The sequence below is a fragment of the Macaca nemestrina genome, chromosome 5 (genome assembly GCF_043159975.1).
Source record: "Macaca nemestrina isolate mMacNem1 chromosome 5, mMacNem.hap1, whole genome shotgun sequence".
Classification (NCBI taxonomy): Eukaryota; Metazoa; Chordata; class Mammalia; order Primates; family Cercopithecidae; genus Macaca; species Macaca nemestrina.
In genome coordinates this window covers 76,078,492-76,101,898 of record NC_092129.1, presented here as the reverse complement: position 1 = coordinate 76,101,898, position 23,407 = coordinate 76,078,492, and the positions used below count along the sequence as shown (strand labels likewise).

Sequence of the window (23,407 nt, the reverse complement as noted above, 5' to 3'; positions counted from 1 at the left end):
CACAAACCTGCTGCTGAGGGTACTGCATTCCGCCCATGGCCCCGGGAGTCCGACCCTGGATGCCAATTGGATACCGCTGTGGGCCTGGGGGGCCATAGGAACCTCCTGGGTACGGACTGCTCTGCTGAGGCTGAGAATGAGGGTTACTGCCCATGCCATACAACTGAGGTCTCTTCATCACCATTGGATCCATTGGGCTGCCCTGTGAAGACATAAAAGAAGTCGGTTTATTAATTCATTCTTTATTACAAAGGCAGAAATTTTTGTTATGTTAACATATGCATTAATAACACAACTATCCTTAAGTTTTGAAAATATTAAAAACAATGACCTGACAAAAAAATTCAGAAAGGCATTAGGGAAAAAATCTAGATGGATACAAGAAATTTTATTTTTTACTTTTAGGAAGGTTTTAACAAGTAAGAGAGCTCTGGAGTAAACAATACTAAAAAAGATTTTGGACCATAAGCAGAGAGAAAACATTTGCATCTAAAATTCTATTATGCGTACAGGAAAAGAGCATGATAGTTAAGCTCACCCACCTCCTTTTAGCTTACTAGTAATAAAAGAGCAGAGGGTATTGAGTGATTAACATTTTCTGCCTTCAAAGTATTCTTAGAACAATGATTTTATTTTACAACTGAGTCTGCAAGTCTTGATCAAACCTTAGTGCAACCGAGTGTTCATTAAAAAGTGAAAAGACAAATTTTAGATCATGCACATGTCCAGGGTAAGATTTTGTTCAGAGACCAGCAGTGTGTAGGGATGAGCACCCAGACTATGAGTCACAGCACCTCTCCCCATGTAAATCAGCATCTTACCAAACACAACCAGTTCACAAGTAGACGCTGAATTTTATTTTTGGTTTGGTGAGTCAGGCCCTGGGCTTCAGGGCCGAGGTCATACAGGAGGGCTAGGAGTGGAGCCTCAGCCCTTCACGTCTCGGGGCGTCAAAGGAACAAAGCTATGGGCAGGAAGGCCCTCACCCAGTGCTACAGAAGCAGGCAGCATTCACCCAACAGCTTCTTCCTTCCCTCTTCTGCCCTTCCAAAACCACATATTGATCCCTACTGTGTGCCAGATGCTGCGTTCACACTGAGGTAAGTACACAGGGACTTTCGGGAAGGCTTAAGAATTAGCAGGGTAAGTTGAAGACCATTCGGGCACCATCACAAGACCCTGTCTCTACAAAACTTAAAAACTTAGCCAGGTGTGGTGGCAGGCACCTATAGTCCCAGTTGTTCAGGCGAAGGCAATAAGATCGCTTGACCCCAGGAGTTTGAGGCTGCAGCGAGCTATGACTACACCACTCCGCTCCAGTCTGGGCAACACAGTGGGCCCCTCTTAAAAAAAAAAAAAAAAAAAAAAAAAAAGGCCGGGCACGGTGACTCACACCTGTAATCCCAGCACTTTGGGAGGCCGAGGCGGGCAGATCACTTGAGGTCAGGAATTCGAGACCAGCCTGACCAACATGGTGAAACCGCATCTCTACTAAAAATACAAAAATTATCTGGGCGTGGTAGTGCATGCCTATAATCCCAGCGACTCCAGAGGCTCAGGCAGGAGAATCACTTGAACCCAGGAGGTGGAGGCTGCAGTGAGCCAAGATCGTGCCACTGCACTCCAGCCTGGGCGACAGAGCTAGACTCCGTCTCAAAAAAAAAAAAAAAAAAAAAAAAGAATTCCCAAAATAAAGAGCAATAACACGTCCAAGGTGGGAAGGAACAGCACGTACAGTACACAGTGCAGAAGAAACAGCTCGAGGCACTGGGTCAAGAAAGATGAACTGCCTGGTGTGTATCAGGAAATAAAAACCGTCTGGATCCACGTGAAGCACGAATTTGCAAAGAAGATGCTGAAGCAGGCAGAAGCCAGAACATGGGTGAGCCCTACAGGGCATTCTACAGGCTCAGGCTGCCTCTGACAGAAGAACACAGGACTGCTCCCTTGGGCACCCGACCCAGCTGGAAGCAGGTCACATTGCCCTTTCAGGCAGGTGAGGCTGAGGTCCTGAACTGGCAGCAGTGGTGGGAGGAAGCAAGCCCAGCTCCAAGGCACAGTTAGGAGGGAAATGCGGCAGGATTTGGAGACCGAATGAGTGATGGAAGCCAGGAGCCAAATGAGATGGAGTGTGCAGAGGGAGAAGCCAATCACCGTATCCCCAGGAGTGGGAGCCTTCAGTGGTCTACACAGGAAACTTGAGGCTCTGATATGAAATCCAGGTGAAAATACCCAGAAGGAAGAGACACAATGAGCTGCAGCTTGGGGAGTAAGGCCTGACCTAGAAAAACAGGTAGAGAAGTCAGCAAAGAGGACATCCACTCCCAGAGAGCGGGGATTTTCTCTGTTTTATTCACTATGATATCTCCAGGGCATAAGCTGAACAGTGTACCCAGCACATTAATTGATGAATTAATCAATAGGAAGCAATAAAACCCTTGAACTTTATTTAGGAGGAATATATGAAAGGAAAACAATGGGTAGTGAACAGAATCCTAGAGAATATCACCGCTTAAGGGAAAAGGGAAAATGAACCCACAGACAAGCTGGAAGAATGGTCAGAAAATGTAGAGACTCTGGAGAGTGTGGTATTACACGAGGGAAGGGAGCCAGGTGTAGCAATGAAACAGGTGTACCAAATGCAGCCCAGGAATGCAGTCAGGTGAAGGGTAAAGGTTTCTGCTATACTCGACAAGAAGGCCACCGCTGTGCTTGGCAAGGACAATCTCACGGCAGAAGTGAGGGCTGAGGCTGGAAGAGGAGGAACGGAGGGGAGGTGAAGACGGAAGACAGGAGCGCAGACCCTGAGAACTGCCAGTCCTCCCTTCCACCGGCACTCCCACTCCAAGGCTGCATGGGTCCTTCCCATTCTCTTTCTTCCTCAATATTCTGGTGTTCACTTTAAGGATTTGGTGAATCCATTCACCACACATTTACTAAGCACCTACTGTGTGCGTTGTGCCCAGCACTGGAAGCAGAAAGATGAACAAGCTTCCATGTCCTGGAGATTCACTGAAGGAGACAGACTGAACAGGTCGCAGTGCAACACAGCAGCCATCCAGAACGGACAAAGTACCAAGGCAAGGCGAGAACAGGGTGTCTCACTGGGTCTGTCATGGATGGGTTTTAACAAAGGCTTCCTATAGGAAATACCTGAGCTCAGCCCCGAGGGATCCACAGGAATGTGCCAGGAACCCATCTCACCTGAATGAAGCTCTGTGGAGGACACAGGAGGAAAGAGGGTGATTTGCTCCAGGACCCACAGCCTACAAAGAACTGTTCTGCTCGAAATTCACCATGTGATGCAATTTTAAACTGTTACTACTTTCACCAGCCAAGACAGTGTTTGGACTTAAAATGACAGAAATTAAATGACAGTACATTTTTTGCCCAAACAATATACTGATTTTGCACAACCTGAGTCACCTTCGTAATTAAGTGTACAAACATATATGTTGATATATTTGTAATAAAACTAAAATCTAGGGCTAAGAATTCATTTTCTCATAATTATTTAAACTAGAATTTATGCCTGATAAAAATAAAATGTGATTATTTTCTAGATTTTCCTGAAAAGGGTAAAACTTTTTACGGAAGTATGAAAATCAGGGCTGAGTTGGTGATTTCAAAATCAGCCAACTGAATGAAGGGCCTATGGAGAGGCTGAGTAAATCAAATTTCAGGCTAAATTTCCAATACGGGGCCCTGAGGCAGTCCTATCTTCACATTCAATCTAGACAGCCCAGGGCATAGGAAACGTCTACTTATTTCTCTTCAAATAGTGCACGACCAAAACTGCCTTAATTAAAGCAGAAATGTTGAACGGGAAAATGATTGGAATGTCTATGTTTTAATGCTATAGATAACAGTGCAGCAAATTCATCTTATCAGTGACTAAAATTGTTTTGTAATATCTGTCTCATCACTGCCATCAACTCTCACAGTCCTACTTAAAATTCAGTTAATTTGCACCATGTCAAAAATGTTAGCTTAACCCTGAGATTTCTGAAAATTGAAAGCATGAAATACACAGATTATCTGAACCTCTCAAAATTCATCAAATATCTTTCAACGAGACTTCAGATAGAAAAACAGATACTCATACAGTGCAAATTATTTAATTTTAACCTCTCCTTATGGCCTATTATTAAATATTCATCCACAGTCCAAATCCATCCTGCTGTGTACTACTCTCACTATTTTGAGCATTAAAAATGTACAACTGAGGGTCTCAACTCTTGCTTCTCACTACTAGTCCCTTGAAGAAACCAAAAGCTGGCCGGGCACGGTGGCTCACACCTGTAATCCCAGCACTTTGGGAGGCTGAGGCAGGTGGATTGCCTGAGCTCAGGAGTTCAAGACCAGCCTGAACAACATGGTGAAATCCCGTCTCTACTAAAACACAAAAAAATTAGCCAGGAGTGGTGGCGGGCACCTGTTATCCCAGCTACTCAGAAGGCTGAGGCAGGAGAACTGCTTGAACCTGGGAGGCAGAGCTTGCAGTGAGCCGAGATCGCGCCACTGTACACTCCAACCTGGGCAACAGAGCAAGACTCCGTCTCAAAAAAAAAAAAAAAAAAACACAAATCTAGGACTTCTGGAAAACAGAAAGGCCAAGCTGCTGCTCATATTCACATCTAATCTGAAGCAATTTTAAGTTTTTTGTTTTGTTTTGTTTTTTAAGACAGGGTCTCACTCTGTCACCCAGACTGGAGTGCAGTGGTGTGATCTCAGCTCACTGCAACCTCCACCTCTCCGGTTCAAGTGATTCTCATGTCTCGGCCTCCCGAGTAGCTGGGATTACAGGCACATACCACCACACCCAGCTTACTTTTGTATTTTTTGTAGAGACAAGATTTTGCCATGTTGGCCAGGCTGTTCTCGAACTCCTGACCTCAAGTGATTCACCCGCCTTGACCTCCCAAAGTGCTGGGATTACAGGCATGAGCCACTGTGCCCGGCCAATTTTATGTATTTTTTTAACATTTATCCGGGTATGACCATTTTCATTTCTCACTGAAACTTTATGTTCTATCAGGGTTATCATCCATATCAAAAACAGTTCTCAACAACTTCTCTAAATAGGTTATCCAAGCATGTTTTCATTTCTAGATGGCATTCCACAACTGCTGCAGCTTGAGTTTCAATTCCAGAAAATAAGACAAGTGCTGTGAAGGCCACAATATATACACCACCATTTTCAAAGAGCTCTTAACCTAACCAGTCTGGTTTTAGTTACTTGGCTTTTAATGAATTTTTTTTTACTTGATAAGACTTTCTTCCTCCTTATTCAAAGTAAGCTTTTGGATGTACATGTAAGTAGGAGTTATTCTCTCTCTCTCTAAGGAAGAAATACATTGTCTATTTTAAAGAAATGTTTGTATACAGATTCTTCTAAACATATTGGGTAGCACAATTCAGCTGTATTACATGTTAAATAGGCTTTCAGAGGCTGGCCTGGGAATCCAACTATCCTTTTTAAGATGAGCCAAGTTAAAGGACAACTTGCTTATATACTTTCTAAAGTATATACTTTCAGTATATACTTTAGATATACTTTATCCTTTTCATATTTAGATAATCTGTTATCACACTTTCAGAGTATCCCTACACATGTATTTGTAGTAAAAGGTATCTATGTAATTGTATTTGCTCCTAAATATCAAGTTAAGGACATAGTTTATTAGCTGTCTTTAGGAATATCATATTTTACTACTTTTTTCAGCCCAATTCCTTCAACCACAAATTGGAGAAATGCTTCACAAAAAAAAAAAAAAAAAAAAAAAAACCCACAGAAAGAACTATCAAATCTTGTTGATCTAAAATCATTTCTAACCATGTGGATTAAACAAGAGCTGATAGAAACGAAAACTCTTCCCCCTTTTGAACCATTGTTTGGGAAACAACATTCTCTTACCAGTAACTAAAGAAAACTTTCGTAATCTGTTCTGATCTATTTCTCTCGCTCAAACAGGGCAGGGGTGTTTAATCACGTCTGCAACTGTATACTGAATGGCACCGCCCAGCAAGGCAGCAGGGGCTCTGGATTCAGAATGGATTCACAGCCTTGTCCCACCAGGGACCTTGAGTACACTGTGACTTTATTTCTTAGTTTTCTCATTCACTAAAGGAGAAATAAAACCCACCTTGCAATTATTATGAACATCAAATTCATCAGCGCTATAAAGGCTCGCAGAGGTCACAGGGGCTATGGCAGCACCTGGAGCCCAGGGCCCATCTACTCATTGAGAAAAAATGGAACAGCCCAACCGTACAGAAGTAGAGAATCCATGGCCCAGCCGTAACAAACCAACACAGTGGACCACACGCGGGCATGGAGAGGACATGTCAGGTAACGTGCCATTTCTTCAACGCTGATGCACACGGATCACAGCCATGTGAAACAATCTCAATAAGGATCGGGGTCAGCCACGGTGGCCTGTAAATAGTTGCTGTCATATCGGGAAGCAATCTGTGTTTACTTTTCTGTGATGGTGTCTAAATATAGCTCGGAATGCCTCTGTTTTTCCCTGAGCATACTACAAACACTACTCTGGCCCTCCGTAAAGGGAGAACAGGAGGTGGATGCAACACAGCCATCTAGCCTGTCTTCCGCCCTCACACACCCGCCTGGTCACGGCACACACACAACGGTGGGTAGTGGGCACCCACTCCACCTCACCACAGAGGTCCCCCACCACGTGCCAGTGGTACCACACTGAAGCCACCGTGGGACAGACTTCAGAGCTGCTGTACACACCTGCAGAAGACACAAGTAAAGACAATGATAATACTGAATGCACACTCTGGTCAGGTTCTTCTCCTAACGGCATAAAAACCCGTTAATGGCAAAAGTAAGAGTGGGCACTAAAGACTCTCCCCTTGTTTCATAACAAGTACCTACTCCTCTCCAAGCCAGAAAGAACCAAGAATCTCAGCTACCACTGCCACCACTACTGCAGAATGTAATCGCCAAAGAGATTCTCTCATGCCCGATGACACAAGAGAGGCTTGGGGTGGCAGGCCTCAGACCAGAGTCAAGTCTCCCGCCTCAGGTCCACAGTCCCTTCTCTGGTCTGGTGCTTCTACACATGATCATCAGACTGAAGTAGGATAACATGCAACCCTGCATCTAAAACCACTATGTTTTTTACTTCAGTGCACAACAAAATAGTGCCTGCTTATTAAGGCTTGAACTAACACGTTGGAACTTCGAATGTGAGTATCAACATATTCAAGAACTTCCTAAATCTCGTAGCAAGTTCTTCTTTTGTCAATACAGGAATATTTGCCACATTTTCCAATAGTACAGAAAGGATCAAGAAATGGGATTCTAAGATATTAGACAAGACTGGCCACTCATGGTGGCTCACACCTGTAATCCCAGCACTTTGGGAGGCTGAGGCGGGCAGATCACTTGAGGTCAGGAGTTCAAGATCAGCCTGGCCAACATGGTGAAACCCCTTCTCCACTGAAAAAAAAAAAAAAAAGATATTAAACAAGGCAGAAAAAGTTGTTTTGTTATTAACTCTAAGAACTATCAAATCATTGGTGCCCTCTAACCATGACGTCATTAGCAATGTTGGGGGAGAGACCTCAAAACACTCATAACTGACTTAGAAATATGACCACTGCCTGTGTTTTTGGTCTTGGTTTTGGTTTTCTTAAGCAAGATGCAGAGAACATATGTATTTGTGGAACCACGGAATCCCCAATTTAGCATACAGTGTCAGAGGAGTTCACGGAATCCACTCTAGAAACCCATCCAAAGATCCCAGACTTACATCATCAAATAATAACAACATATGCTATGCATTTCCAAAGCACTTTAATATATTCTCACATGATCACAATTCTTAAGACACCCTGACCAAAGATTCAAAGATTCAGCAATGTAACTCAGAATCTTAGAACTGCAGAGAGCCTCACTGGTCCATAAGTGATGTACATACAAATCCTTTCAAAGCATCTACAATGAATGTTATGAATTTCTTCCTCCTATGTAACAAAAGTTTGCTCCCTGTCATTTATACCCATTGGTATTACTTGGGTCTTTTGGTAGCATATTTGAAGAGCGCTGTAAGCTATTTCCCTTTTCTGTGTGACATACACCCATTCTCAGCCCCCTCAACACAAAAGGTATTATGGGGGTTTGGGGGAGCCGTTCTTGCTTCCTTTCTCCAAGAACCTGCACTGCTAACAATACAGTCTAAGAGCTCTGCACTCTTGGCAGCCCCATCCCCACCATCAGCTGACTAAACGCCACCTCCCCATCTCCGATCAGACACTTGGTGAGCTGACCCTAGTAGAAGTTTGTCTTTATCTCTGCTTGTTTGCATTTCGCTTATTTCTGAACACCATTCTACCAGGATGAGATTGTTTTACAGATCTTGATTTGGCTCTAACATATTATAGCAACTGCATTTTGTAGCTTGACATCAACCATCAATGAAATCAGCATACTATTTCATCCAAGTCTTCATCAATGAAAACACTGAAGCGGTGTTGAGGGGAGACAGAGCCTTGGACTCACCACCAAAGCTATTCATAAAGACTGATATTTAAATCCAAGCATCAGCATTCTTGAAGCAGATCCGAACAGAAACCTTTACACCGGTTCCCAGGAAGCCTCCCATTCCTTTACTACTCTTGCTATGCAAGTACAATACTGTATATTTGCCTTTAGGTGACCACCTATTGACCACTTCAGATTCCTACATCTTTTCTAATATAGAAAATCAATCCAAAGTTTAGAAACATAATTTGAAGAAAAGGTTATAAGGGAGCAGGCAGGGGGTTTCAAGTCAGACAAACCTGGGCGAGAATCCTGCCTGTGCTACTTATTAGCTATGTAAACTTATGCTATTCAACAGAATACAATCATACTCACCTCGCAGTGTTGCTGGTGGATTAAATGAGATATCACAGGATTTATCACATAAAAAGAACTTCCTAAATTTCTTTTCTTCTACTCTTAACAAATTAGTAAATTGAAGTCAGAACTAAACCACTCAATAATTCAATCTACATATTTTCCTGTCTCCCCAGCAGACTGTTAATTTCAAGGTGAAATTTTTGTCTTACTCATCTTTGCATACCTAGCACTTACTACAATGCCTGGCATAATTAACATTTGTTGACAGGAGAAAGGAACGGCTTCCTCAATACCACATGGCCGCTTAAACAGCAGGGCTCTAACTAGAATTTAGGCCTCTTGATGACCACAAGATAGAAGAGGTAAAGACCCTTCTAGTCTCCCCTCCCTGCAGACAATGCTTCACTTTTCACAAGTTCACCCAGACCACGGCTTCCATCACTTCCCCAAGCTTCTGTCTCCCACACGCTGCTTCCCTTGGCTGCTTCCTCCAAGCCCCAGAACTCTGCAACATTCCTGCCCAGACATCCACAGGCTCCCCTCTGCCTCTCTCTGACCTCAAAGACACCCCATCCACCCAGATGTCCAAGTCAGAATCCAGGACACGTCCTGACCCCTCCTCTCCTCTCCACCACAGCCAGCTCCTTACCAAGTCAATCTGTGGGACCCACCATCACTGCCCGCAGGAAATCTCCCTCCAACCACGCTGGCCTGCACAGGGCTCTAGAAAACCCACATATATTCCACCACCGGGCCAACCACGCTGGCCCGCACGGGGCTCTAGAAAAACCACATATATTCCACCACCAGGCCAACCACACTGGCCCGCACGGGGCTCTAGAAAACCCACATATATTCCACCACCGGGCCAACCACGCTGGCCCGCACGGGGCTCTAGAAAACCCACATATATTCCACCACCGGGCCAACCACGCTGGCCCACACGGGGCTCTAGAAAACCCACATATATTCCACCACCGGGCCAACCACGCTGGCCCGCACGGGGCTCTAGAAAACCCACATATATTCCACCACCGGGCCAACCATGCTGGCCCGCACGGGGCTCTAGAAAACCACACATATTCCACCACCGGGCCAACCACGCTGGCCCGCACGGGGCTCCAGAAAAACCACATATATTCCACCACCAGGCCTTCAAATATGCCATTCTTTGACCTAGAATGAGCTCTGCTCTCCTCCTGCAGAACTCAGCTCCAACATCATGTCCTTAGAGGAGCCCTCCCTGAACTCCAGGCCTGGGCAGGATCCTCTCAGAGTAACAGTGGGCTGATCTCTGTGACTACTTGATCAATGTCTGTCCCCCAGCCTAGACTGTCCCAGAAGAACAGGAATACAGAAGAGGAGAAAAACAAGTATCAAACCCATCTATAGCTATCATCCAGGTGCTACAGAATAAGTCCGGAAAGGAAGACTATTTTGGTTCCCCAGTTTTTCCTTGATTTTTATAAATTGGCAAAATCTATTATTAGCTTCATCCCCCAAAGCTCAGCAGCTTGTAAGTCAATTCAATGAGTAAATTACTGTCTGACTAAACTATACTTTTAAATTTAATTTAGCAAATGTAATAATTTTATGAACAAACCAAAGGCTATATATATTGTTTATTTTGAGAGTAAATTAGATCTAAAAGGAATACCAAAATAGTAATAGAATATATTTCCATTTTTCCTCACATTTATTACTCTTGCTACCCAAAAAAATTGTAAAGCTTTTATCATGGCTTTAACATTTTCTAACATTTACATCTCTAAGTATGCAATATTGTTCATATCAATGTGTCACTACTGACAGCCTAGTAGCAAGCACTTATTTAAAAAGGAGAAATAATATGGTATATTTCCCATACAAATACAGATTCAAATTGAGAAAGAAGCTTTTGTGAGAATATGTCAAATTTTAACCCCACCACTTGTAGCTGTGTGATGCTGAAGAAAGCTACCACTTAACTTCTTTGCACCTCAGTTAATGGATCTGTACACAAAGAACACTACCACTATCATTTCAGAGCTGTTATAGAACTGGAGACAATATATTCAAGTTCTTGGTATATAACAGGCTTTTTTTTTTTTTTAAAAAAAAAAAAAGGACAGATTTTATTATCATCATTATTATATGGAGGTATAATTCCAGAATAATCAATGAGGCATGGAAACCCTCTATTGCTCCATCAATGTGCAGAAGACAGACATTGCTAATCAATCCTAGCATTATTTTCCCTAAGTCCAGTAAGCCTCAGAATCCTTTGTCCTGCAGAGTTGCGGGCAGTTGTGTCAACTGTCAGAATTTGCATAAGCAAAAAGCAATTTGCCATCTCCAGTAAAATGTAAAGAGCATAAAAGTATGTCATCAGGTACACCTGGGTTCACATCTCTCTCCTACTTCTGACTAGCCATGAAACGTTAGGTAAATTATTGAAGTACTCTAAGCTTCAATTCCCTACCTCTCAAGTAAAAATAATAATACCTCCCTCAATCATTCAAAAGATGTTTAGCGTGATTTGCAAGGATAAACAATTCCAAATACTTATCAGAGCGCTACCTAAAGACAGAGAAGTTACTAATTTCCCCAGCAATCCCTATGGTTGCTACCATGCCTCTTTCCAACTATTTTATCAATATTTTAAATAAACAACTTAAAACTTTTATTAAAGAAAATGCCAATTAAGATATGAAAATTACCAACTGACTTACCTATCTTGGGACAAAGGGTGCTTGTCCTGCTGATACACAGGCTACTTGCCCCTGTTTTTAAAATGCTTTTCAGAGATATGACCCTATTAGATATCTAATTTGCCAGAGCTGTAACTATGAGAATGCATATATTGACTCTTACTGTAATGTGGTTGATTACAGAAAAACAAGTTAACATGACTAATATATGGTCAAATCTTATATTCTAAAAAAAAAAAAAATAGGGCAACTAAACTCAACATATAAAGGCCAGACAGAATCTTATACTGAAGGAAAGAAGATTGCTATATAGATGCTATTAGGACAATAGACAAAATTAGAATATAGACTGTAGGTTAAAGTATGCAATCAAATCTAAGTTTCCTGACAGTGATAATTGCACTGAGGTGTGTGTAAGAGCATATGCTTGCTCCTAGGAAATACACTCTGAAGTATCCAGGAGTAAAGAAGCGGAATGTATACAACCTACTCTCAAAAATGATTCTGAGAAAATACATTACAAATAAATGATGGATGAACAGATGGAAGGATGAACAGACAGAATAATAAAGTAAATGTAGCAAAATGTAAAAATGTAATGCATCAGAATAAAAGGCACATGGGATTTCTCTGCACTATTCTTGCAACTTTGCTGTAAATTTAAAATTATTTCAAAATAAAAGTGTGTGTGTGTGTGTGTGTGTGTGTGTGTGTGTAAGAGTCAGACAAGGTCTTGCTCTGTTACACAGGCTGGAGTGCACTGGTGCAATTACAGCTCTCAGCAGCCTCAAATTCCTGGGCTCAACCCATACTCCTACCCCAGCCTCCCACATAGCTGGGACCACAAGCATGTGCCACCACATCTGGCTAATTTTTTTTTTTAGAGATGGGGTCTTGCTATGTTCCCCAGACTGGTCTCAAACTCCTGGGCTCAAGTGATCCTCCTGCCTCAGCCTCCCAAAGTGCTGGGATTATGGGTGTGAGTCACAACATCAGGCTGCTTTTTTGATACAGATTCTCCCACTCTGTCGCCCAGGCTGGAGTGCAGTGATGCAATCTCAGATCACTGCAACCTCCACCTCCCAACTTCCAGTGATTCTCCTGCCCACCACGCCTGGTTAATTTTTTTTGTATTTTTAGTAGAGACAGGGTTTTGCCCTGTTGACCAGGCTGGTCTGACCTCCTGACCTCAGGTGATCCACCCACCTCGGCCTCCCAAAGTGCTGGAATTACAGGTGTAAGCCACCACACCTGGCCCTTTTTTTTTTTTTTTTTTTTTACTTAAAGGGCAAATGGGATGAAGTTCCTTACTTTCTAAAGTGCTATAGTTCTAGAATCGTTCCTTCTCCCTCCCTGCCAGACCTTCCAATTATGCTGTGGTATCAAAAAGAATGTGGGCTGTTAGAGATACTTCTCCTTTCTGCCCCATTCTTTGATCAGAAATCTTATCGATAAACGTCCCTGAAGATCAAAAGAAAGAGAGAGGACACAAAGGGGTCCGAAAAATCCAAACTCCAGAAGGACAAATTCAAACAAACACGGTTCGCCTCAAGGTGACAGGCCCTGCGACCCATCAGGCCTCAGCCCGCCCTGTACCCGGACAGCCCTCTTACGCACCGCCAAGCCGACGCCTGAGCACACAACTCCAAGCCCATTTCTAGAACACTCTGTACCCAGCACAGCTGTGGCTGCCCTGTAAACGGAAGAAGCACTTCCAGACTGGGGAAATACCAGTGAGTACAGCAGCCTGCCTTCACAAGGCTCCACCGTTCCCCACAGCTCTCTTATTTAACAGATAGTCAATTTATCACCATCGACTGCAACTCATGGTTTACCTCTGCCTCCTTTATCAGACAGTAAGTTCTTTAAGGCCAGATATGTTCTTTTCCTCACCCTAATTTTCCTCATAGCCCCAATTTCTGACAGCCAGTAGACAACTATTACTGCTATAGTTTCTTTAATAAAAATCCAAAATTAAAGAAACCCAAGTGCATCTTTTAACCCTTACCTCTCTCCAAGCCATCCTTTTCTAAACAATACTGTACTGTCTTCCTACTTGTGTCACGTATAAGTAATAAAATTATGAAAATAGATACACTGTCTGACTTACAACAGGCACTTAATAAATGTTTGGTATGTGACTGCTGGAAAGACATCCATCTCCTATTCCAAGTGACTTCTGAATTCAAATTATAACGCTCCAAACATACGCATTTTTTAATTTCCATGCTATAATGTCACTATTTCTAGTATTCTAAAAACAGTATTTCCCAAAGTATACGAATAGATGTTATTGTAATTAAGAATGGAAAATGTGTATAAAGCACACACCATTCTTTAAGATTCATAACATATATTAACATTAGAAAAATCTAAAATGTCCTATGTAGAAAAAACTTATTTAACTTGGTTGAACTCAAACCTGTATGGGGAATGTTTTTTAAAGCAGAACACAGGTGGGCCGGGCGTGGTGGCTCACGCCTGTAATCCCAGCACTCTGGGAGGCAGAGGCAGGTGGATCACGAGGTCAGGAGATCGAGACCATCCTGGCTAACACGGTGAAATCCCGTCTCTACTAAAAATACAAAAAACTAGCCGGGCGAGGTGGCGGGCGCCTGTAGTCCCAGCTACTCAGGAGGCTGAGGCAGGAGAATGGCGTGAACCCGGGAGGCGGAGCTTGCAGTGAGCCAAGACTGTGCCACTGTACTCCAGCCTGGGTGACAGAGCGAGACTCCGTTTCAAAAAAAAAAAAAAAGCAGAACATAGGAAAACATGAACTACAATGATATAAAAATGTAAAAATGCATTCCATTTTCACTGTTATCTAGGCCTAGTTAGGTAAACAAACAAGCAAAGTGTCAATAATATAAAGAAAGGTAGAGCTTACCTGTCGATTTTTATATACAGTTGGATAGTAACAGCAACAACAAGGTATGCTGGTCATATATCCTTAGCATTTATGGCAAATTATTAATCAAGTCCCACCTGAAACAATTTGTTAAATTGATTTTAATCACTGGGCCTCTCATGTGAAGCTTTGTATAATCAGCATTTCATTTACAAAATTAATTGCCTGATTGATTCTCAGGAGGCAGTTGCTGTCATTACCCTGCTGTCATAACTTCTGAGTAGGGTGTCACAACATGAAATTCTGACAGTATGAAAAGCACTGCTATTTTAAAAATGGGTGTGGGGAAAAAGGGAGAAAGGAAGAAAACTAAAGAAGTTATATTATCCTTTTCAGCCTAAAAAAGTTGAAAGTGTTTCATGCTAATTACACTCCGTATCAATACCCTTCTGCTAAATGAATTAATATACCAATCTAGCATCAGGGCATGAAGGATTTTTACTATCTTAAAATAATAACTAGAATGTATATGGACACACTCAACAGTAGAAAATTTTACCCTACATTACAAAACATATACATATGTCTGGATATGTCTATATCAAGATAAAAGCAGCACTATCTTAGAATGGCATACTAATTGTCTACTGCCAGCCATTTCAATTTCCCATACTCTTCCTTTCTTAGGCTTTCCAATAAAAAAGCCATGACCAGAAATTTTAGGAATTTACAATGGAGATACAAAATATATCCATTTTATGTATACTCAAAACACATAAGCATGCAGTTTTTCAACAATATTTGAATATTATTGTTATATACACACTTTTATATTGAATTTCTTCTTGCTCACTATTTAATATGTAATAGTCTATTGATAATTGATGGGTCTTCACCTAAAAACTTGTCATCACAATTAACAGAGTTAGAGTAAAAAGCATTTTTTGTATTTAAAAAAAATGAGGTGTACAGAACAAGGGAGGAAAGGGGATTTTTAAAAGTTATTGAGTATCATCCTCACAAAAGTGAAACAGCATTGCCTACAACATCCTATTTCAAGTGCACCCACATAAACATCAAACCAGCCAAAGATTCTACTTTTCTTTACCACAAATCTGCCTTCTCAGAAAGATGCCCAATTCTACACAGGTCCCTAAATCCTGGGACCCCATCTCTCCCGCAAGCTCATGGTTCCATTTCCCACATCCTCAACACTAACTAAAAGCAGGATTGACCACGCCAAGCCAAGTTGTTTTCAAAGGCATAATATAACTGCCAGAATATAGAGGGGGGCAGACTTAAAACAACCCCCATTTACTGCAATCCAATTCCAAACACGGCCTCTTTCAAGTAAGTCACCTTGAATTTAAAAGAGGCTCCCTGTGGAGACCAGATGTACATTACATTGGTGTTTTTATTTTTGAGACAGGGACTCTCACTCTGTCACCCAGGCTGGAGTACAGTGGCAATCATGGCTTACCTGGCTCAGGTGATCCTCCCACCTCAGCCTCCCTAGTAGCTAGGACCATAGGTGCGTTCCACCATGCCCAGCTAAGTTTTGTTGTATTTTTTTGTAGAGACAGGGTCTTGCCATGTTGCCCAGGTTGGTCTCGAACTACTGGGCTCAAGTGATCCTCCTACCTCAGCCTCCCAAAGTGCTGGAATTACAGGCGTGAGCCACCACTCCTGATGTATTAATATTTTACCTTCCTTTCAGTACATGGAATATTGATTCTTATGTATTCCTTTAAAAATAAATATCACCTTATAAATTTACTCTATTATCTTGTGACCAAAAGCATTTTGTTTGCTGGCACACTGTACCCACTCTTGTGGTGCAGGCTATCGTGAAGAATCCACAGCGCGGGAGCACGAAGGCAGGGTCTGACCAGCACACCCATCCTTGAGATGGTCTGGAGGGCAGGCCCCTCCTGAACCTCTAGTGTTATTCCACTGCAAAAAAAAAACAGCAACAGCTCCCAGTTCTTGCTTGGCTCACAAGGATGCTGTAAGTATTGATAAGGTAATGTTTGCAAAGCGCTATAAGCTCTGGAGAGAAAGGTCTCATGAAAGCCTAATATATGTCTAGGGTCACTCCTTAAGTGCCACAAACTGGAATCATTTTGGAGAATAGGGTTCAACAAATTCAAATGCGTATCAATTTAACCCTGTCATTAAAAAAGAATCATATAAAGGGAAGACAGAATAATCTCTTACACACGTGCAAAGGTGGTGAAGACACAATACCACACCTGAACACTTAATTCTAACTTCACTACTTCCTATAACAGGATTCTATAGTATATCAGAAATTGTTTAGAGCAGTAATTCTCAAGGGTGAAAATGAATGAATGCTACATAAATAAGAATGAGGGCTACAAGAAGGGTCCAGTTAAAATATACACCAGGATAGGCCGGGTGCAATGGCTCACATCTGTAATCCTAGCACTTTGGGAGGCCAAGGTGGGCATTTTGGCTGAGCTCAGGAGTTTGAGACCAGCCTGGGCAACATGGTGAAACCCCGTCTCTACTAAAATACGAAAAAAAAAAAAAAAAATTAGCAGGGCGTGGCAGGATGCGCTTGTAGTCCTAGCTACTTGGGAGGCTGAGGCAGAAGAACTGCTTGAACCCAGGTGGCGGAGGTTGCAGCAAGCCGAGACAGTCCCACTGCACTCCAGCCTGGCAACAGCACAAGATTCCGTATAAAATATATATGTGTGTGTGTGTGTGTGTGTGTGTGTGTGTGTGTGTGTGTATTCCCGTTATAATTTTCTATTTGGAAAAGGAGGAAAGCTATTTTTTTTATAACATACCACATGAAAGTGGAACTTGATAAAATAATCTCGATTGTTGAGGATCTGTAGGAAAAGTCGAGCTTGTCTTGTCAAGGGAGATGGGGGCTGCAGGCCTGGTCTTTTGGGAGGAGATATCTGAAAAGTGGAAGGGGTATAAGGAAACCTACATTTTCAAAAGAAGGTGTGAGTTGGAAAGGATTGAGAAACAAAGATTTAGATGAAAGCGGAAACAAATTACCTCAGAGGCCATGCCCATTCGTTTATTCATTCATTCAACATTGTTTAAACTGAATAAATATTAATGTACAAGGCACTATGAAAAAGATAAAGTATAAGAAGGTCCTTGACTTTAAGAAACAGAAGAAACAAAAGATGTATACAAATAATACACTGCAAAAATAAGCTTATAAATACCACAGGACAGAGGCTTATAAATGCCACTGTTCTGTGAGTTCAGGGGAGGGTAACCACTTCTTTTTGGAAGAAATGGAAGGATTCATGGGGAATTCATCATTTAAGGTAGATAATAATCAAAAAAAGAAATCAGCCTGGGCAACATAGCAAAACAAAAAAATACAAAACTTAGCCAGGTCTGGTGGCACATGCTTGTAGTCCCAGCTACTCAGGAGGCTGAGGACAGAGGATCACTTGAGCCTGGGAGGTTGAGGCTGCAATGAGCTGTGATCATGCCACCACATGCCGGCCTGGGTGACAAAGGAAGACTCTCTCAAAAAAGAGAGAGAGAGATGTAGAAATATCAAGGCACAAATACAGTAACAACAGCCACCATTTAATGAGCACCTCCTGTGCACACGGCACACTATGGGTGATTTACACATGGCACAACCAATGCGAACAAAAATCCTGCAAAGCAGTTAATGATGCCAACCACTATTTTAGTTGAAGGAAATCATCTCCCAGAGCAGGTAATTTGCCCAAGGTCATATTATAATATAAGGGTCATGATGCTTTTTGGGGAAGGCATTTATACCCCAACTGATATCCCTTGAGATAAGCAGAATGTAAACTAGAAGACTTCCTTAGCCTGCTACAGAATGAATTGTGTCCCCCACTAAAATTCCTACGTCGAAAAGCTAACGTCCAATGTGATTGTATTTGGGACTAGCGTCTATGAAGAGGTAACGAAGGTTAAAAGAGGCCATGAGCATGGGTTCTAATCTGACAGGACTGATGACCTTCTAAGAAGAGACCAGGCTTCTGGTACAGGCATGCACAGGCTCCTGCATCCTCTCTCTCCCCCTGCACATGCTCAGAAAGACCATGTGGGCACACAAAGAGGTAGCTGCCTACAAGCCCAGGAAAGAGACCTCAGAATGAAAACTACCTTGCCAGCACCTTGATCTCGGACTGCCAACCTCCAGAACTGAAAGGGAGAAATTCTGTCTGGCATTTTGTCATGGCAGCATAAACAGACCAACAGAAACCACTGCTATTTTTATGAATTATAACACACAACCTGTAGTTATAAAATAAATAATTCTAAAATAAATCCATGGGATTTATGCCCCTGGTAGCCACACTTCTGTGTAATCCTCTCCTCTTGAGTATGGATAAGACCTGTGACTTGCATCTAACTAAGAAAATATAGCAAAGGAAGAGACTTTGCTGACAATAATTAAAGCCCCTCCCTAATCACATGACATTAAGTTAAAACTGTGTCCTGGATGGGCCTGACCTAATCTGGTGAGCCCGTCAAAAGAGGGTCCAGGCCTTCCCAAAAGTTAGAGATTCTCTTTCTGCTGTTGGCATTGAAGAAGCAGGCAGGTATGAATTCTACAGCCACCAGGAAATACATTCTGCCAACAGTCTGAGGCGGCCTTCCTCAGCCAAGCCTCTAGATGAGAATGCAGCCCGGTTGACACCTGGATTGCAGCCTCTGAGACCCCAAGCAGAGGATGGCAGCTAAGCCATGCCTGGACTCCTAACCTCCAGAAACTCTGACATAATCAATGTGTGTTTTTTTATGCCACTCAATGTATTGTACAGCAACAGCAAACTAATCCACAAGCAAATACAAATAATACGCACTTCATATAGCTCTTCCTCACTCTTGCCCCTCCCACATAAGACCCGCTGCTGTGCAAAATATTGGTGCTGGTGCTCTCACATTCTCACTGATCAGAAGCCTGAAGACACACGATTCCAGAAATTATTGGGGGCTGGTTCCACATCTTTCAGGCCTTGACTCAAGGATCACCTTTCATGTCAAGTTTGTCTTGAAACCACCAGCAAAATAAAAATGATCAAGAGATCAGAGACCCCTGAGGAAACCTGTGTTCTAAAATTTAGAAGGTTTGGTTGCCCTTGTCTGTTTGTCTTCTGGACACCAGAGGCTGTGAAATAGCAAGAGAGTTTACAAACCAAAGGAGAACACCCCTCTTGCTTTACAAGGGAGACAGAACAAGAGCAGGAATCCAACACAGCTCCAGGAGCTGAGGCAAGTTCCTCAACTCCCCAGGCCTCAATCCCCTCATCTACAAAGCAGGAGGGCTAGCAGGTGGATCTTTGGTAAATGGCAGCTGCTACCATTTACATTTTTATACCCAGAACCTACCACAATGTATATCTGCAGATAGGATCAGTATGACAAAATATTCTTGAGAGGCCACCCTAAATTCTAACTCAAAAAAACAGCAGAAATGCTAGCAATAATACCAATATAGGAAAATGTATACAAAATAGTGAACTGAAAATAAGTAGTTTAAACCGCAACTATTTAACAGTACACACGTATATGCTGACAAGGAATAGAAATGATTTTCAATAGGTACTTTTCGCCTTCCTATACTTCACATGTAAAGCACATGTGAAGGTCACACATGGGGCCTGCTGCACCTGACGGTCTTCACCTCACTCCTGAATCTGATTCCTCAGCCACATGCTATGCCGATTTCCCAGATGATTGCTTAAATCTTCAAGTTCGGAGCTGCATCTCTTTGTCCTTTGCATGCCACCTGACCACATAACTGTGCCCACCTCCACACAGCTGACTTTACCTAGCCTACCATGCTGAGCCTATGTCAGAGCCAAGGCCAGCTCCACTTTCCGGTGGCCCTCAGCCAGGTGACTTAAGAAGACTTTTGAATTATTTTTGAATGAACCAAGGGAAAGAGAGTCCTTTTTTTTTTTTTTTTTTTTTTTTAAAAAGGCAAATCTTCACGTGCTCTTGACAGTGGTGGTGGTACAGGAGCTTCAGATCTGCCCACTTATCTCAAACCTACATCTAACCCAGTAATTCTATGTAATGCAATTGATTCACTAGTATCATTTTACAATTCTGATTGCATTTCTCTAAAATCCTGTTTATTAAGTTGCTTCCTTTAAGCATGCATAGTTATTAAGTTGCTTCCAACTAAATCAGGTATCATATGGAAAGATTACACCGCAACAGTGAAAGAGCACTCCAGGGATTATGTTTCATGTAGATCTCAAAATTCAAATAGGCAAGAATTTTACAACTGTAAAATGTCTTCTTAAAAACAAAGTCAGCTTAATTTACACACAGGATTCTGGATCCATAAAATGTCAATATCCCATTATAACATCCTGTGTACAAAACGACCACATCTTTCACATAGCACATAAAGCTAAGGCCAGCAGACTCAATGTGGCTATCATGTGCTGACTTCCTCTTAATCAGGAGGTCAGTCATGGTATGACACTGCTCAGCAGTGCACAGAGCTGAAACAGACTGAGCCTTTATGTGCCTGCTTGAAAGTACAGAATAAGTAACGTAAAGTAGGCCAAAAAAAGACACCCGGTACTTTGTAAAATTAGGTTATTGATGTTTTACTTTTAAAAGATTAATAGCAAATCAACAAATCACATTACTAAAATGAATAAAAACCTCCAAAAAGAAACTTCAGTTATTTGCTAAGCCATGTGACTTTGATTAACTTTAATTAGAGTCACACAGATAAAACAAACTCCTGTGTACAAATTTTAAGACATTTCTCCCCAAAGCACAATGAAATAAAAATCCTTAACACTGTTTTTAATCAAGGATTTTAGTGCCTCTAAAAATATTTGTTAAAAGAAGTTTCTCTCCTTTCATCAAGCAAAAGTAAGAGCATTTATATTTTAAAACCAAATGAGCAAATAAAGAATGTGCACAACTAACGAATAAATCCTTATTAAACAATACAAATAATGTTTTTATTTTCAATTTTCATAGTGGCATGCAGATTAGAAAAAGATTTATGGAGAGGCAGTACACTTAAATATATATATATATTTAATTTCAGTTGAAACTGAAAACAAAACAGGTAAAAAAGAGAATGAAAGAAAAGTATGATTGCAAGGAAATCTGTAGTATGAGGACTGTAAGAGAATTACGAGCATTGACTTTAGCAACAGGGCTGCTCTGGTTCACGGTCAATGTAGGCTGGAGCCCACACTCACAAGAGCACCACGTGACAGGCTGCCAAGAATGCAATGAAGGCTCCCTTTTTCAAGAGAATTATTTACAAAGTTATAGCCTACATTTGACTAGAATACCTATTGAGTACCATACCAAAAAAAGAATGAGAACTCTGAAGTATTTTAAGATCAACATTATACCACTACATGTCCTCCTTTCTGTTTTCCCTGTTCTTATTTCTAAGCTAACAAGACAGAACGAAAATAACTTCAGGAAAAATAAAATAAAATCCACCTGATGTCTTCCAAATAGGAAACGCTCTCATCTCGCAATTACTTTTGAAATTTCGGCCAGGCGCGGTGGCTCAAGCCTGTAATCCCAGCACTTTGGGAGGCCGAGACGGGCGGATCACGAGGTCAGGAGATCGAGACCATCCTGGCTAACACCGTGAAACCCCGTCTCTACTAAAAATATAAAAAACTAGCCGGGCGAGGTGGCGGGCGCCTGTAGTCCCAGCTACTCCGGAGGCTGAGGCAGGAGAATGGCCTAAACCCGGGAGGCGGAGCTTGCAGTGAGCTGAGATCCGGCCACTGCACTCCAGCCCGGGCTACAGAGCAAGACTCTGTCTCAAAAAAAAAAAAAAAAAGAAATTTCAATTACTAAATTCAATTACTTTGAAATATCTACCTCTGCTTCTGCTTTGGGATACAATAGGGTTAAAGTCTCAACACTAACACAGCTTAACAATGAAGAGGTTGTATTTTTTATAGCACACTCATGGTAAGATGTTATGGACAGCGCTCAATGACACGGGAGTCTAGGACTGCATCTGAGGCTGTCAGAAAAGGAAGTCACGCAGGGCTCAGACCCAAAGACCCTATGCTGATCCTTCCGGGCAAATCTTGCCAACTGCCTCAAAAGAGGGTGACATTCCAAAATGATTCCACAGTCCACAGCAAAAAAAAATGACATTGTGTTTTTTTCATTGTTCAGTGACTGTTTCGACAACTGAGAACCTCTCCTGCTCACACACCAAATTACCCAAAGCAAAAAGCCGAACCACTGTGGTGTGATCCAAGGAACTTTCTATAAGGAAAAGTTCAGTCAGAGAACACGTACAGTATCATCTTATATACAGATGTTTACATCTATATAATTGTCTATGTTCAAATGCAGTATTTTAAAATATTAAAATCAACTGAAAGACACATTTAACTTAAGAGCATATACTTGTGGGAAGTGGAATCAGTAAATAAGAGTTTAAATATTCAACATACACGTTTTTGCCAGTGTTTGAATCTTTTAAGAATCAAACTATACTAATGCACTACACGTCTGTAATTCTTTTTCAAAAAAAAAAAACCTTAAGAAAAAAATCTCAAAACTCTAGGTGGGGCAGAAACTAAAGAACTGACAGAGCTCCTAGAACATGAAGAAACTCAATTATATAGTGGGCAGTAAAAATCAAAACAAAACAGAGAACCCTGAGCTTGGTTTCTGCTGTGCAAGCTTCTTGCTTAAGGCGTTTCTGATACCACGTGATCCACCAGCTCCCTTCACCCTGGGCTCTTCCACTCCACAGATCTGAACTTTCTCCCAGCTCCCTGTTAGCTGAGATGCTAGAGAATAAAGAGTTGTGCAAACAAAGATGTTTCATGGGGTGGGGGGTGGTGGGTGCACAAGACTTGGATAGAACTGGAAATGGAAAAACGTACGCTGTCCAGGGGTTGGCAGGCTACGGTCCTCCAGCCGAATCTGGTCCACCGCTTGGTTTCTGTAGGACCCATAAGCTAAGAATATGTTTTACATTTTTAAATG

At 41.9% G+C, this 23,407-nt stretch overlaps 1 protein-coding gene across 8 annotated transcripts in view; it reads right to left on the bottom strand.

Annotated features, from left to right (window-relative positions):
- Window positions 1-23,407, bottom strand: part of LOC105478732 (AT-rich interaction domain 1B) — a 447,840-nt gene that overhangs the window by 393,435 nt on the left and 30,998 nt on the right. For all 8 annotated transcript variants that reach the window (XM_024791918.2, XM_071096644.1, XM_071096638.1 and 5 more), the window contains exon 2: window positions 8-202. In XM_024791918.2, the coding sequence (XP_024647686.2) occupies window positions 8-202 (195 nt within the window). The remainder of the gene's footprint in view (window positions 1-7; window positions 203-23,407) is intronic.